Genomic DNA, 18,182 nt, shown 5'->3' with positions numbered 1-18,182 from the left:
AAATTGGGTATAAGAAGGGCACCCAAAACCACAGACTTTAGAAACACTTCTGGAACCAAGAGGAACCTCTGCCTGGAGAAGAGCTGAATAGCTGAGGAAGAAGAGCTGCCCTGCCAGGGACTGTGCTTTGTGGAGCTATCCTGCAGTTGCTGTTTCTGCCAAAATAAGAGGGCAAAGACTGTACTTTGTGTGCTTTCCATCTTGAGAAGAAATCTCCAAGGGCTTGATCTAGAGCTTGCCTCCTGTTGTTTGAAGTCTCAGGGACAGCAAAGACTTCTCTCTGCCAGCACCTGGAGTCTCTGGAGAGACTCCTACTCTGCCCTGTGGTGCCCATCCACTTCCTGGGACCCTGAAAGGAGAAGCTGGCAACCTAAAGACAAGAAAATCCACGCACAGAGCACCGTGGGGGGGAAAGATTGACGCAAATCCGATCTGCGGCTGAGAAAACGACACGCCACCGGCTCTGCAGCTGAGAAACGACGCTCGCAGGAAACGTGACCAAAGAATCGACGCACAGAGCAGGAGAAACGACGCGCAGCATCGCTGACGGAGGCTGGGAGATCACAACCTGCGCTGCAGGATTTTCGGATCATGGTACGGCTGGATTTTCAACTCACGTACCGCCGTGCGGAGTAATTTTTGACGCACACCAGCCTGTGCGGGGTTATTTTTGACGTGCACCAGGTACATTTTGACTCTAGCAGCGCTAGTGTGTGTTTAAAACTACTTAAACACTCGTTTTGCATTTTTATTGATAAATTGACTTGTGTATGGTGGATGTTTGTCATTTTTGTCTTGTTTTGTTTAGATAAATATTTCCTATTTTTCTAAACTGGTGTTGTGTCATTTTGTAGTGTTTTCATTAAGTTACTGTGTGTGTTGGTACAGATACTTTACACCTAGCACTGTGAAGTTAAGCTTACTGCTCTGCCAAGCTACCAAGGGGGTAAGCAGGGGTTAGCTGAGGGTGCTTCTCTCTTACCCTGACTAGAGTGAGGGTCCTTGCTTGAACAGGGTGTAACCTTACTGTCAACCAAAGACCCCATTTCTAACAGATATGTTAGGCCGAGCGTTCAATTTTTGCAGCGCCTGGACTCAAGAGTTAATATGTTATGCAGTAATCTGTTAAGTTCGACAAGCTCTTAGGATCAGAAGAGAGAAAAGGGTCTTGACTTTTATCAGCTCTGTACATTTACTCCTCAAAATGCAGCGAACTGTTATCTATGAACTACTTTTATAATACTTTTAAATGTCTTGTACTTTTTTTAATAAAACATTTTCTATATACAGGTTACTTCCTCTAGGCAGTGAAGTGACATTTTAAGCATTTTAAATATTCTTACACATTTCGTCTGTACTCCTTAATATGTATTATATTGTGTAGTTTCTCTTTTTAAGGCTAATTAGCCGAAAAAAAGTATTTTTCACTGACTGAAGAAGAGTCTCTGTAATGATCACCGTTTCTAAATTCCTCTAAAGTCAGTACTTGTGTCCATCTTCAGAATCTATTTTAGCTCCTGTTTGTTGAGCATTTGTTCCCTATTACCTCCCTCTCTGGGAATATGAGAACACTGATCAATTGTCACTTAATGTCATCTTATGGATGGGGCTGTCACATAATGCTCCACTACAGGCGCATTGAGGACTTTGCATTGGATATGACGCCGATGTTGGCAGAGTTGTACTTTTATTTTATGTATGGTTTGGCCAAGGTAGAGTTGCCCCCTATTGACAAGTGATTGCATAGACCACATATGAATTGGAAAAAGATTAAAGGGGTACTTCACTACTGGGAAGAGAAAAGGTCTTTGATTCTATGAAAAACGGGCAAACGCTACAGCAACCACATTTATAAGGCCAGTTATGAGGAGGAGGCCAAAATGATCCATCAGCGTTTCTGGTAATGGCTGGCCTGATAAGGATGATTTTTGAGTTTCATGCCTTTCTTATACAAGAACATCAGTTATTTCAGAGCAATGTCCCAGCTGCCAATACCTTCCAATGTTTTTGAAAGCTTTTAGATGCCTAAGTGGAAATGGGAGAAAGGGTAGTCACACATCAGTTTTTCAAAAGTGCAGGTGAACATCTGACTAGACGCATAGGTTACCTTCTAGCTACAAGTTTCTCAAGTAATAGCTCTGCTTCCCTGATTTGTGGTGGTAATTACGTCAGGTCCTTAAGAACAGATTGTATGGTAGGAATCCCTTAGTTAACAAGGGAGAAAACTGGAATATTTCAAGAAGGTGTTTCATTCAGTAGGTAAAGGTACAATGTCATGTAAAGCTTTGTTTTCTACTTTCACAAAGACGTCCAAAAATGGAATTTCATTTTGGTAACTTGTCAATGTGAACGTTAATCTGTTATAATGCAGGTCCAACCATTTCTGAAATAACATCGGGGCACTGCCATAATAACTGCCTTTATGTGCATTTTAGGTATGGTCCCTTTATTTCTTCAGGAAAGCCTACTGAGACTATTATCCTTTGAGTTTTATTTTAGTCTATATGTCGGAATCTCACATTTTTGTTGATTTCTACTCTAATTCTATATTTTACGTGTTCTTTTTTCTGCTTTGCCTCAGGTTCAATGATTGTTAAAGTCTTGATGATGATCCCAGTATATTTCTATGGGAATAAAACGTCAACCTGTAAGGGCCTAGGCGACTATATATAGAAATGAAATGGGTGGTGTTTTTCTTGTTCTTTAAAACACATTCTTGATCACTTTTTGTTACATGGGTATCACCCTTATGAGCATGTTTCTCAATATAGACCCACTGCATTGACACAAATGTTTTTTTTTTTTTTAATATCCACTTTCTATGCATAATTGATTAAAGTGAGTTTTTTGGTACATCTGTAGATACTAGTTGTTGTCAGAGATTGGGTCTCTAGTTAACAGAAGTACGCACTCTGTCCAAGTAGGGACCGGAATCCTAGTCAGGATAAGTCACAACACAACCTAAATTATCCTGTGCTCACCCTCCGATAGCTTGGTACAGAGCAGGTAGGCTTAACTTAGAAGGCAATGTGTAAAGTATTTATGCATTAACTCATACAGTAACAGTGAAACAACACAAAGTACTCCACACCAATTTAGGAAAATATATATTATTTATCTGAATAAAATAAGACCAAAACAACAGAAATCCAATATGCACAAGTCAAGATATCACTTTTTGTAGATTTAAGTCTTAATCCATAGGAATCAATAAATTTATCTCTTTAGCACAAAGTACCTGGGATGCGTCAAATAAACGACAGTGGGGGAGGAGGTGAGGCGTCGGAAAGTAAAGAGATGTGTTGATTTTTCCAGTGCAGCAAAGGTGATGCACCTATTCTTTCCTCGAAGACAAGGTGATGCGTTGATTTCCAGGCACACAGCCTTGGTTCCTTACTGCAGTGTGGGGTTTGATGACAGACTGATGGCCAGTGACGGTGCGTGGAAAATCTAAATGTGCTGTGATGATGAAACAGGCGCTGAATCAATTCTGCAGGTGTTTCATAGATTTTTCTGGCGAGGAGGATTTTCTCTCTTAGGTGATATCTTTGATGGCCCTGAGATTTCTTAACAAGAGGCAAACTGACAAGCCCTTGGAGATTACTTGTGGAGGGTGGGGAGGTAATGTCCTTTCAGCAGAGTCAGGGAGCAGCAGGGCAACAAGCTGGAGAGCAGTCCATCCAGAAAAGCAGTCCAGATGAGTCATTTGGGCAGTACTGTAGTCCTTCTGATGAAGTCCAGTTGTAGGTCTAAAAGTGTCCGATTTTAGGGGGTCACAGACCCAGTATATATAGCCAAATGTGCCTTTGAAGTGGGGGAAACTTCAAAGAGTGGTTTTGAAGTGCACCAGTTCCCCTTTCTGCCCAGTCCTGTGTGTCAAGAGATGCATGTGGGGGGCTATCAGTCCTTTGTGTGGGGTCAGGCCACTAGCCTTTGAAGTGTAAGTGAGAGCCCCTCCACCCTTCCTGCCCAGGTAAACCCATCAGTATGCAGATGCAGCTGAGTGCCCTGTGTTTATGGATGTCTGGGTGGAAAGCACAAGGGACAGCTGTCAACCAGCACAGACCAGACGTTGATTGGAAACCGGCTGTAAGGCACAGATGGCAGTAAATGCAGAGAAAGGCCTACTTTATGATAGTGACATTTCTAAAATAGGAATGTTAAATACAACTTCACAGGTAAGCAGGATTCCTCACTACCATTCCAGCCACACCAAACAGGACAGTGCCACTCCTTTCAGATCCGAAATCACCATTTGAAAGTATACAAGGGAATTTACAATGCTGCCCTACGAGAGGAGCAGCCTTCGCAATAGTGAACGACTTTGGGTGTTTTTCATAACCAGGACACGTATAACTTACAAGTGTATGTCCTGCTTTTTACTTACATAGCTGACTGCCCTATGAGCTACCCAGGGCCTATTTTAGGGGTGTCTTATAGGTATTAAAGGGGTAATTTAAGGCTTAGCAAGTAGTTTTTAATGCTAAGCCGAAGGGGAAATGAAACTGAACATACAAGACTTGCAATGGCAGGCCTGAGACATGGTTAAACGACTACTTATGTGGGTGGCACAACCAGTGCTGCAGACCCACTAGTAGCATTTAATTTACGGGCTCTGGGTACATGTAGTGCACTTTACTAGGGACTTATAGGTAAATTAAATATGCCAATTGGGTAGGAGCCCATGTTACCATGTTTAGGAGAGAGAGCACAAGTACTTTAGCACTGGTCAGCAGTGGTAAAGTGTGCAGAGTCCTAAAACCAGCAAAAGCGAGATCAGAAAAATGAAGGGAGGCAAGCAAAAAGTTGGCTGAAGACCACCTTAAGGCTGTCGGGTCTCACAGTTGTGATTTATCTTTGGTGAAGGGACCATTGTTCCTGATACACAAACTCATCCAAGGTTCATAATGATACTATGGTTCCCTTGTTACTCATAACATCTTCTTGCTGAAGATTATCATTGGGATCGCCAGCAGGAACCTCCCCCATCCTTTGCCTACCTCCCAGTCACTATCCTATCATCACCTTCATCCAGATATTGTGGTGTGGAAGGTACTGGGTGCGCCAGTGGAGCTGGGGGGAGCAAAGGGGAAGCAGAGGCTTCTGTGGCAGTTAAGGTTGCTGAGGTGGTGATGCCACTGCTACCTGGGCTAGTGGCACTAGAATATATGTTGCTGAAGATACTGAGGTGTAGGTGGACTGCTGGAGAAATGCATAATACTTCTGTGGCTAAGGCACCCGTTTTAGGATGTCTCAATCTTCTGCATGGTGTTAAAGATGGTGATAGGGACCTACATTAAAATTTGCTCTTGTTGATGCTGTCTGGCTTTGTAGGGACATTCATATCCTCAGTCATCGTAGTGATGCTGCTCATTGAGAGCCGCTCAGGATTCTCCTTGGTATGGCAATGCTCCATATTCTTCATCAGTGAAGTCATAGTTTTAATATATTGGACATTCAGCTAACTTTGCTTGTAGGGTGTATACAATGACTGCTCTCGGTCACTCAAGTCTGCTTCCACTTCCAGAATATCAACTGGCTTGTTAGTTTCTTCAACGACAAAGTATGAAGCCACTGACACACAAAATAGGAACCTACAGTGGATGTCTGAGACAGGGTTGTCAACAGTCTCACTGCAAGTTAAGAGTGACTGGCCAGTGGAATTGCGGTAATCAACAAAGTCTTTGTCATAGACCTCATAAGTGGAGTCACCCTCAACAAGTTCTTCATGGCCACTGCTGGGACAGTGGTCGATGGCAGAGGCAGTGTAGGAAGGTAGCCTCTTTCTAGCATTGTTACCCCCACTTTTGGCCTGTTTGTGAGTATATGTCAGGGTGTTTTTACTGTCTCACTGGAATCCTGCTAGCCAGGACCCCAGTTCTTATAGTGAAAACCCTATTTGTCAGTGTGTTTTATATGTCTCACTGGGACCCTGCTTACCAGGACCCCAGTGCTCATAGATTGTTGCCTGTATGTGTTCCCTGTGTGGTGTCTAACTGTGTCACTATGGCTCTGCTAATCAGAACCTCAGTGCTTATGCTCTCTCTGTATTTAAAATTGTCACTATAGGCAAGTGACCATTTTTACCAATTCTGACTGGCACACTGGAACACCCTTATAATTCCCTAGTATATGGTACCTAGGTACCCAGGGTATTGGGGTTCCAGGAGATCCCTATGGGCTGCAGCATTTCTTTTGCCACCCATAGGGAGCTCAGACAATTCTTACACAGGACTGCCACTGCAGCCTGATTGAAATAACATCCACGTTATTTCACAGCCATTTACCACAGCACATAAGTAAATTATAAGTCACCTATACGTCTAACCCTCACTTAGTGAAGGTTAGGTGCAAAGTTACTAAGTGTGAGGGCACCCTAGCACTAGCCAAGGTGCCCCCACATAGTTCCTGGCAATTTCCCCAGACTTTGTGAGTGCGGTACACCATTACACGTGTGCACTACATATAGGTCAATACCTATATGTTGCTTCACAATGGTAACTCCGAACATGGCCATGTAACATGTCCAGGATCATGGAACTGTCACCCCAATACCATTCTGGTATTGGGGGGGGGACAATTCCAGGCATCCCCGGGGCTCCAGCATAGAGCCCGCGTACTGCCAAACTAACTCTCTGGGGTTTTCTCTGCAGCTACCGCCAACCCTCAGACAGGTTTCTGCCCCCATGGGGCCTGGGAAGCCCAGTCCCAGGAAGGCAGAACAAAGGATTTCTCCTGAGAGAGGTTGTTACACCCTCTCCCTTTGGAAATAGGTGTTAAGGGCTGGGGAGGAGTAGGCTCCCCCAGCCTCTGGAAATGCTTTGAAGAGCACAGATGGTTCCCTCCTTGCATAAGCCAGTCTACACCGGTTCAGGGATCCCCCAGCCCTGCTCTGGCGTGAAACTGGACAAAAGAAAGGGGAGCGACCACTCCCCTGTCCATCACCACCCCAGGGGTGGTGCCCAGAGCTCCTCCAGTGTGTCCCAGACCTCTGCCATCTTGAATGCAGAGGTGTGAGGGCACAATGGAGGCCTCTGAGTGGCCAGTGCCAGCAGGTGACGTCAGAGACCCCTCCTGATAGGTGCTTACTTGACTAGGTGGCCAATCCTCCTCTGAGGGCTATTTAGGGTCTCTCCTGCGGGCTTCTCTTCAGATAACGAATGCAAGAGCTCACCAGAGTTCCTTTGCATCTCCCTCTTCGACTTCTGTCAAGGATTGACCGCTGACTGCTCCAGGACGCCTGCAAAACTGCAACAAAGTAGCAAGAAGACTACCAGCGACATTGTAGCACCTAATACTGCCGGCTTTCTTGACTGTTTCCTGGTGGTGCATGCTCTGGGAGCTGTCTGCCTTCACCATGCACTGGAAGCCAAGAAATTATCTCCCGTGGGTCGAAGGAACCTTCCCCCTACTAACGCAGGCACCAAACTTCTGCTTCACCGGTCCTCTGGGTCCCCTCTCATCGTGACGAGCGTGATCCCTGGAACATAGGAGCTGGATCCAAGTGACCCCAACTGTCCAGTGGTCCATCTGTCCAAACTTTGTGGAGGCAAGTCCTTGCCTCCCCACGCCAGACAGTAAATCTGTGTACTGCGTGAACTGCAGGTGCTAGGGCTTCTGTGCACTTTTGCAAGGAATCCTTTGTGCACAGCCCAGGTGCCCTGCACTCCGTCCTGCATTGCTCAACTCGCCGAGTTGACAACCAGCTTCGTGGGACCCTCCTTTGTAGTGTTGAGACGACCGCCGTGCTCAGTTTTCTTGAACCCATGTTCAAGTACTTCTGCGGGTGCTGCCTGCTTCCGCGTGGGCTCTCTGTGTTGCTGAGCGCCCCCTCTGTCTCCTCCTCCAAGGGGGGACCTCCTGGTCTTTCCTAGGCCCGGGCAGCACCCATTTTCTTCAACCGCAACATTTGTAGCTAGCAAGGCTGGTTTGCTGTCTTTCTGCGTGGAAACAACTCTGCATCCTCCAGCACGCTGTGGGACCTCTTCTGTTCAAAGGAGAAGTTCCTGGCATCTTCCGTTGTTGCAGAATCTTCAGCTTCTTCCACCTGGAGGCAGCCATTTTTGCACCTTCATCCGGGATTTAGTGGGCTCCTGCCCCCCCTGGACACCTTTGTGACTCTTGGACTTGGTCCCTTCCTTTACAGGTCCTCAGGTCCAGAAATCCATCTTCAGTGCTTTGCAGTCAATTGTGGTCTTTGCAGAATCTCCTATCACGTCTTTAGTGTGTTTCTGGGGAAGTAGGCTAACTTTACACCTACTTTTCAGTGTCTTGGGGTGGGGTATCTTGGAAATCCTTAGTGTTTTCTTACACTCCCGGTGACCCTTTACACACTACACTAGGCCTGGGGTCCCTAAGTGGTTCACATTCCACTTTCTTAATATATGGTTTGTGTTGCCCCTAGGTCTATCGCATCCTATTGTATTCTACAGTGTTTGCACTATTTTTCTAACTGTTTACTTACCTGATTTTGGTTTGTATGTATATTTTGTGTATTTTACTTACCTCCTAAGGGAGTATATCCTCTGAGATATTTTTGGCACATTGTCACTAAAATAAAGTACCTTTATTTTTAGTAACTCTGAATATTGTGATTCTTATGATATAGTGCTATATGATATAAGTGGTATAGTAGGAGCTTTGCATGTCTCCTAGTTCAGCCTAAGCTGCTCTGCTATAGCTACCTCTATCAGCCTAAGCTGCTAGAACACAACTAATCTACTAATAAGGGATAACTGGACCCGGCACAAGGTGTAAGTACCATCAGGTACCCACTATAAGCCAGGACAGCCTCCTACAGGCAGACTCTTAGCGGATGAGGTAAACATCAACAAGTAGATTGTTATCATAAGTACTGCAGGCAACTACAATAAGGTCATCAATGGTATTGCGGTCATCAACGCTGTCACTTTCATCAATGGGAGGGCTTCCATCAATGACACTTCAGATGGGAGCATAGAAACCAAGCGTGTAGGTAACATGCTTTCTTCCTTCAGCAGAATTTTAAGCATGATGATATACGTGGGGCCACAGAAGCCTATTGACCAGATTGGGCACCATGTCATAGGCAAAAACAAGTCCACTATCAGTAAGAATCGAAAGGATCATAACTACTATACTCTTAATATTGAGAAAATTAAGGTACCATGAAAATGATCACCCACCAGTAAACAATTTTATATTTCAAGACCCTCTGCGATTAGCACATAATTAAGATAGGACCACCATTTAAGAAGTTCATGTAGGCAGAAATCAAAGAGCCTGTAAAATAATAATAATAATAACAATTTGTAAAGCGCATAGCTACCTCGAAGAAGTACCCCAGAGCTGAAAGTCTAGCTATTGAACAGAGGACCCAAGGAAAGTCAAGAACCTAACTAAAGAGCCACATTTTAAGATTTTTCCGAAATACCAGCTCTGACTTTGATTGTCTGAGCTCCAATGGAAGAGAATTCCATAGCTTGGGAGCCAACAAGCTGAAGGAGCAGCATTCCATCTAAGCCTTCCTAACTGGAGGAATTTTCACCAGCAAAGCCTGTGAGGATCTCAAACACCTCAAAGGGCGGTGGAGTTTTATAAGATGGTGCAGGTAGTTAGTCCCTGCTTAATTAAAGGCCCAGCAGCAGTAGCAAAGAGCCTTGATGGACAGGTGTTTCTTTACAGGGAGCCAGCGCAATTTATGCAGGGCCGAACCCATCTATACCCTTCTAGGAAGGTTCAATAATAGACTAACTGCACAATTTTGTACACTTTGGAGCCTTGCCAGCTGAGACTGTGGAACTACTAGATATAAACCTTCAAAATAAACCCAAGATTACTAGTGCCTGGATAACTGTTTTTTTCTCTTTTGCAGCTTCAGGCAAGAGCCAGATGATTGTTTTTAAAGAATTTTAATACCCCAAAGCATTTGCTGGATAGGGTAATGATCTGATTCTTGAACGCATAAGGTCTACATCAAACAAAATGCAAAGGTTCTTGACCTTGGGCTTCAGCACCTGAGGGTAACCTAGTGCAGATGGGCACCAATTAGTGGTCGAGATGGAAATCCTCCCACCATCCCCCTCCCCACCCCCTCCAAATGAGGACCTCAGTCTTGCCTGCTTTTTTGGCAATTAAGATCCGTTCATAGGGCCATCTCAGACAGGCAAGTCCTCAAAGAGGCTGCAGTTGTAGCCTAGACAGGCCACCCTATTGTGAAGCCTGTCATCTTATGTAAATGAGGGTTTGCAACCTTTATGTACGAGCTAAAAACCTATAGTAGAGGACTAACCTCATTGACCTAACGAGTGCCATTACTCCTTCGAATAATAGAGCATGTAGGGTTTCAGGATTGATCAATGTAATGGCAGGACTGGATATGTGGAAGCCTTTGGGGTACATTCTAGTCATCTGGGACAACCAAGTAATCTCCCAGCAAGTCCAAACAAAGTCATCCCAAACACCACCTCAGAAGTACATATGTTTTCTGTACAATTACAACATATCACAATTTAGTAAATGCAGACTATCATTACTGCATCTGAAGATTAGTTTTCTTAAAGCAAAGCACTTTTATAATATTTCAGTTAAGCATTGCATGAAGTAGAATGTGTCACTATATCTGTGTTTCTGGAGGATGTGTGAATGCAGCCTAATAAAATTGCAGAATAACACGTGGTTTCCTGGCAGCCTTCCTCGTCAGCATTCAACTGACATTTGCTATTAATAATACACTTACCTGTTGAAGATATGAGTAATAAACAAGCCAGGCAAACATATTACTACTCAGAAAGATAACACTGCAACAGATGTCACGGATGCGGTGGGAAACCGTATGTTAATCCCTAAATATACATTTTTGAATATTCATGTCCTAACTGTAAATGGTTGAGGAAATTGTTTAAAAATGTCAAAATTAATATTTAATATAAGCTCGATAAATCTCTGAAGTGTGTTACTGTGCTGGAACAGAAGTAATCTATAGCGGAATAGACTATAGAAGCAGGTAGAAAATCTAGTTTACATATATCAAGTTTGAGTTAATTTACTTAACTGTTAAGGCTCGAGATCCCTTCACTAGAGTCACCTAAATTGAAACAGCTTTAGTATATGGTTTATTCACAAGGATTGTTGTCAATTATTGCATCCAAGATACCGTTCACTTTCAAGATCATTAATAAAAAGCCTAACCATATCCGGGGGTAAGAGGAATTGTTATCTTAAAGGTAGTATGCAGATGGGCTTTCTAGTGGAGCATACACCTCACTTGGCTCTTACATTTAGTCTCCCTTAGCATAAACACGTATTTTGTATCTTTTTTATTGAGTTTGAAAGAGGACGAGCATAGGAAAATTGTCTCAGGTAATAACAGCTAAACCATATACATTTCAGAATATTAGAACTATGCAGGGGGGGAATATTTACAGCTCTACTAACTTGCACTTCATCAGTCCCTACTGTTAATAAAATCCAGTAATCCTCATATTTATAGGCACCCCCACAAAAAGTGACTGCTCATCCTCCAACCAGAAGGTCTATATTTTTCTTTGGATGTTCTGTAGGCTTCCTGACTCTAAAAAAAGGAAAGAGGGTAAATTAACAGTGAATAAGTTACACAGAAAATTCAACCTGTGTCGAAGTGGGATGTAATGTCTCATAAGCTAGCTTTCGCTATTTGGCTGCTTCTTGTGGCTTCTCCTGCACTCTCTGCTCATTAACTCACTATGGGGCTCTTTGCTCTATAGCACCTTGTGCTCGCACATCATGACCTAGAGTTTGCCCTTAAGCTCTCCACTCTCCGACTCCCTACTCTTCTGTATTTTTTTAGGGTTTTGTTAAGCAACCCAGTCATTGATTTAGTATTAAGATAAACATGCAAACCTTTGTCAAAGCATAAGACAAAGTGACAAGGCTATACTTGCAGCATTGGCGAAACGTGCTGCACATCAAATCAGTCTTAGTGTAGAGAGGATACTGAAGAGCACTCCGAGTAGGGTAGCACTTGAGGGAATCGACGTGGGCCATATGTATGCTCGGGCTGCCCCGGTGATCTGGGAAAACCGATGTGTAGAAAGGTAAAAGGCAGGGATGAGCAATGCAAAAAATACTCGTCTGACTAGGAACCTAATGCAATAATCAAAAAAAATTACCTTTGTTTAGGTCAGGATTAGTTTAGTAAAATGACTTCTTTTAGTTTCTCAAATACCTTAAACCTTATGATATTTAATTAAGCCTGTTCACACAATAAATATCAATTCATTTTCTTGACAAACTATACAAGTGATGCTAAAATGGGGGGACTTACCATTTCATTTGCGGATACTAGAGCCATCAGATCATCCAAAGCGATGAAAAGCAAGCAGCTATTTTTAAATGAAATGCTTTTCTCAATTACACTAAAAATTTGTTCCAGGAGATAGGGCGTGCTGCTCATTCCTTGAGCCTAAAAATAAAATGAACACATGTTAACAAAGTCTGCCCTACAATGTGTGGCTGATTAGTTGCTATTTAGTAGAGAATCAGTGAACATAGTTGAGACGCCGTGGTTTGAATTTTTATAAGGATAATTTAGTGTTTATCCCATAGTTATAGGATGGCAGAAAACTCCAGATTGACTTTTGTTTTGTAAACAAATTTTATTGACGTTTCCAATAAAGTAACAAATTGGTACACTTACACTGAGCAATGATGATCGGACTTTCAATTTATCAGTACAATATACTACCATCAGGAGTGGCAATTATAAGCTATAGATGCATCCAGTGTAGTATTGTATGTATGTAATTCTGCTCACTCTCCTACTCCCTACTCTTTTGTAGTGATCCTAGTGCTAGGGTTGCCAAGCCATGCCAATAATGGCCCCACCTTGTCGCATTCAGTGTGTGCGCCAATCATATACTCAGTAGTCAAAGCAGCTGAGCTTTTCCGTGCAGACTGCCATTTGTTCCCTTGCCTCCAAAAGGTGGTGCTTCAGCTCAAGCCTCCCAGGCCTGGCCAGTTCCAGCTGCTTAACCACTCTTTACTAGGATTCAATTTCTTGCTGCACCCCCGCTACTTCAGCTATACAACACAACACCCTCTAATGAACATCTTAAAGACGACACATTCGAGCATTGGAAGGGTAACCGTGTCCTTGTCATCATTAAAATATTCCCGAATGGCCTCACCTTTAGTGTCCCAGAATATAGGATCTTACAGGACTTCAACTCGCAGCTGCCAGTCTGGTATGCAAGGGCGCTATCTGTCATTCTAATGTAAAAAATACCGGATTACGGTCAGAGACCTTCCTGCATAAGTATTCAACATTACAAACTGCTGTGTGGGACTCAAGGGTGCAGAGGAAAGTATCTAGGTGCACATGTAGCTCGCGCAATCCAGAGAAAAAGGAATATATGCATTCTCCAGGGTGCAATCGCCACCAGGAGTCTACCAGCATCCATTGATGCTGCTAGCTGGAAAACACTCCCACCAGGCGCTAGATCGGAGAGTCACCCAGTGAGGGATGAAAGCGATCCAGATCAGGGTCTGCAACACGATTGTAGTCTCCACCCAGATATTATTGTTTGTGTTAGGTTTGGGCAAGAACTCTCCCAGGCAAATGCTGAAATGCTGTGGTGTATAGCTGACCCCATCTCTTATTCAGGAATTTCTTCCAGTGATGGTAAGGTGGGTTTCAGGAAATAATGCTGTGTGTGCATCCCGTCTTTTCAGGTAAGCGTGGACCTTATATCTTTTAGACATGCTATTGAGGCCCCCGACATTCCAGCTCCACATGCCAGTGGAGTTGGGGTGTGGCAGCGATATGTGTACTCAAGTGGTAGCTCATTAATTCCATAAAGGGCACATCTCCAGACCCTAGGGAGGAGAGCTTAAGAGGACCAGCAAACCAACACCGAAAATCAACCCCTCAACATAACATATAAAACCCAACTCCTCTTCCTCAGGACAAGAAAACCACTCCCGATCCAAACCATACACAACTCACTCAACATATGTGCAATCATCACACGCACAACTAACCATGGATGGGTGGGGGGGGGGGGGCTTTGGGCAAGCCCGGTCTCCTCTACACCTCATGCCATCCTGATGGCTAATAGAATACAAGGGCCCATTGGCATTAAGGCTGCAACATAGTCTAGACTCTGGCCCTGTACATTACGGCAGACATACACTCTCATCTAAGCAGCATAATCCGCAAAAGGCAAGTTTTGCATCAGACAATGTCATTGGATGTGCCAGGTGTAATATGTGGGAGGGAGTGTTCTGAATCGTGAGTAGAGACAGAGGGCCTGCCTGAATCTGTGTCCCTTTCGCTGCCCTCTGCAAGCACAAAAGGGGCGGCGTGAGCCCCCCATTGAGCGCCAATCTCCTCGACCTCTTTCTGCTGTTCTTGTCGAGCCTGTGAGTGGGAGGGGAGCACCGCACTCTTCCCTTCACCATCTTTCCAGGGGGCTGTCAGGGGAGACGATTTATTGTTCCTTGAGGTGCTGTCCACACTCTGAGGGAGACTGTTAATCCAATCCCAGAGTTGTGAAGGGGAGGTAAAGAATAGAGCCTCCTCTCCATGCGTGTCGGAGTCCAGCAAGAAACAGCATGGCATAGGGTATATACCCAGTTCTCAGAGGTGTTTTTTTACATCGTAAATTTGTAGCCACCACTGGCCACAGTGGAGCCCCTGACAATGGGGGTCACTCTGGTACTCGATGGGCCCTCTCAAGGGCGTAAAACTGAGAGAGTCCCTTTGGGGCCACTTCAGCGCCAAGCCACGATTCTAAGAATACAGTCACGTTCGCATTGGGACCTTCTAAGCACTCCGGTAACCCTATGATGCAAACATTGTTCCTTCGGGCTCTATTTTGAATTGGCAATGGCTTGCATTAAAGTGTCTCCCACCCCTCCACGGGTCGTCCCCCCCCCCCCCCCAACACCTCTGCACCAGAAACCCAACGCTCAGGTAGTGGCTCCTTTTATGAGACATGTTCACTTGCATCTTTCTTTTTGGTGCATTTACCCATTGTGTAGTCTCGGTCTCCTCCTCAAGAGGGGTGAAAGGAAAGCACCACTCACCGCATCCAGAGAGAACAATGATCCCACAGGGTCAGATAAAAGAAGTGCAGAGGCACTCATGCAAATGCTGCTGCAACCGTCGTCACTTGGTTCCTTAGTACACTGGCGAAATAATGGTCGGTGACCACTAGTGTCCGTGCACCACCCTCAGAATCACCAGGAGCCCTTTCCAGCCACATGCGTAGGGAGAGCGCCTTTAATGGGCCTCTCTTGTAGTGAAGGCTCCGCAGTGTTCAGCACCGCTAGAATGTAGGAAAGGTATATAGGGAGGGACTCTGCTAATGAGTGTAGGAAAGAACCATCTTGCCTGGCATGTTACCCCCATATTTCACTGTATATATGTCGTTTTAGTCTATGTGTCACTGGGACCCTGCCAGGCAGGGCCCCAGTGCCCATAAGTATGTGCCCTGTATGTGTTCCCTGTATGATGCCTAACTGTCTCACTGAGGCTCTGCTAACCAGAACCTCAGTGGTTATGCTCTCTCTGCTTTCTAAATTTGTCACTAACAGGCTAGTGACTAAATTTACCAATTCACATACACCCATATAATTCCCTAGTATATGGTACTGAGGTACCCCAGGTATTGGGGTTCCAGGAGATCCCTATGGGCTGCAGCATTTCTTTTGCCACCCATAGGGAGCTCTGACAATTCTTACACAGGCCTGCCAGTGCAGCCTGAGTGAAATAACGTCCACGTTACTTAACAGCTATTTACCACTGCACATAAGTAACTTATAAGTCACCTATATGTCTAACCTTCACCTGGTGAAGGTTGGGTGCAAAGTTACTTAGTATGTGGGCACCCTGGCACTAGCCAAGGTGCCCCCACATTGTTCAGGGCAAATTCCCCGCACTTTGTGAGTGCGGGGACACCATTACACGCGTGCACTGTACATAGGTCACTACCTATGTACAGCGTCACAATGGTAACTCCTAACATGGCCCTGTAACATGTCTAAGATCATGGAATTGTCACCCCAATGCCATTCTGGCATTGGGGAGACAATGCCATGATCCCCCGGGTCTCTAGCACAGAACCGGGGTACTGCCAAACTGCCTTTCCGGGGTCTCCACTGCAGCTGCTGCTGCCAACCCCTGACAGGTTTCTGCCCTCCTGGGGTCCAGGCAGCCCTAGCCCAGGAAGGCAGAACAAAGGATTTCCTCTGAGAGAGGGTGTTACACCCTCTCCCTTTGGAAATAGATGTGAAGGCTGGGGAGGAGTAGCCTCCCCCAGCCTCCGGAAATGCTTTGATGGGCACAGATGGTATCCATCTCGGCATAAGCCAGTCTACACCGGTTTAGGGATCCCCCAGCCCTGCTCTGGCGCGAAACTGGACAAAGGAAAGGGGAGTCACCACTCCCCTGACCCGCACCTCCCAGGGGAGGTGCCCAGAGCTCCTCCAGTGTGTCCCAGACCTCTGCCATCTTGGAAACAGAGGTGTCTGTGCCACACTGGACTGCTCTGAGTGGCCAGTGCCAGCAGGTGACGTCAGAGGCTCCTTCTGATAGGCTCTTACCTCTCTTGGTAGTCAATCCTCCTTCCTAGGTAACCAAACCTCCTTTTCTGGCTATTTAGGGTCTCTGCTTTGGGGAATTCTTCAGTTAACGAATGCAAGAGCTCACCAGAGTTCCTCTGCATCTCCCTCTTCACCTTCTGCCAAAGGATTGACCGCTGACTGCTCAGGACGCCTGCAAAACCGCAAGAAAGTAGCAACTACTAGCAACCTTGTATCGCTTCATCCTGCCGGCTTTCTCAACTGTTTCCAGGTGGTGCATGCTCTGGGGGTAGCTTGCCTCCTCTCTGCACTAGGAGCTCTGAAGAAATCTCCCGTGGATTGACGGAATCATCCCCCTGCTAACGCAGGCACCAAAAGACTACATCACTGGTCCTCTGGGTCCCCTCTCAGCACGACGAGCGTGGTCCCTGGAACTCAGCAACTCTGTCCAAGTGACTCCCACAGTCCAGTGACTATTCAGTCCAAGTTTGGTGGAGGTAAGTCCTTGCCTCCCCACACTAGACTGCATTGCTGGGTACCGCGTGATTTGCAGCTGCTCCGGCTCCTGTGCACTCTTCCAGGATTTCCTTTGTGCACAGCCAAGCCTGGGTCCCGACACTCTAACCTGCAGTGCACAACCTTCTGAGTTGTCCTCCGGCATCGTGGGACTCCCTTTTGTGACTTCGGGTGGACTCTGATTCATTTTTCTTCTAAGTGCCTGTTCAGGTACTTCTGCAGGTGCTGCCTGCTTCTTTGAGTGCTCCCTGCGTTGCTGGGCGCCCCCTCGGTCTCCTCATCCAAGTGGCGACATCCTGGTCCCTCCTGGGCCACAGTAGCATCCAAAAACCCTAACTGCGACCCTTGCAGCTAGCAAGGCTTGTTTGCTGTCTTTCTGCTTGGGAACACCTCTGCAAGCTTCTTCACGACGTGGGACATCCATCCTCCAAAGGGGAAGCTCCTAGTCCTCTTCTTTCTTGCAAAACTCCAAGCTTCTTCCAACAGGTGGCAGCTTCCTTGCACCCTCAGCTGGCATTTCCTGGGCTCCTGCCCACTCTCGACACTGTTGTGACTATTGGACTTGGTCCCCTTGTCTTACAGGTACTCAGGTCCGGAAATCCACTGTTGTTGCATTGCTGGTGTTTGTTCTTCCTGCAGAATCCCCCTATCACGACTTCTGTGCTCTCTGGGGGTTGTAGGTGCACTTTACACCTACCTTTCAGGGTCTTGGGGTGGGCTATTTTTCTAACCCTCACTGTTTTCTTACAGTCCCAGCGACCCTCTACAAGCTCACATAGGTTTGGGGTCCATTCGTGGTTCGCATTCCACTTTTGGAGTATATGGTTTGTGTTGCCCCTATACCTATGTGCTCCTATTGCAATCTACTGTAACTTTCCACTGCTTGCATTACTTTTCTTGCTATAACCTGCATAATTTTGGTTTGTGTACACATATCTTGTGAATATAACTTATCCTCATACTGAGGGTACTCACTGAGATACTTTTGGCATATTGTCATAAAAATAAAGTACCTTTATTTTTAGTACTTCTGTGTATTGTGTTTTCTTATGATACTGTGCATATGACACTGGTGGTATAGTAGGAGCTTTACATGTCTCCTGGTTCAGCCTAAGCTGCTTTGC

At 45.5% G+C, this 18,182-nt stretch overlaps 1 protein-coding gene across 2 annotated transcripts in view; it reads right to left on the bottom strand.

The window, feature by feature from the left end:
- Window positions 1–18,182, bottom strand: part of BTBD8 (BTB domain containing 8) — a 491,132-nt gene that overhangs the window by 201,747 nt on the left and 271,203 nt on the right. For both annotated transcript variants that reach the window (XM_069232349.1, XM_069232350.1), the window contains one exon: window positions 12,284–12,421. In XM_069232349.1, coding sequence (XP_069088450.1) covers window positions 12,284–12,421 — 138 coding nt within the window. The remainder of the gene's footprint in view (window positions 1–12,283; window positions 12,422–18,182) is intronic.

This window comes from Pleurodeles waltl, chromosome 4_2 (genome assembly GCF_031143425.1).
Source record: "Pleurodeles waltl isolate 20211129_DDA chromosome 4_2, aPleWal1.hap1.20221129, whole genome shotgun sequence".
Lineage (NCBI taxonomy): Eukaryota > Metazoa > Chordata > Amphibia > Caudata > Salamandridae > Pleurodeles > Pleurodeles waltl.
The sequence above is the reverse complement of the archived record's forward strand: the minus strand, read 5'-3'. Positions and strand labels throughout refer to the sequence as shown.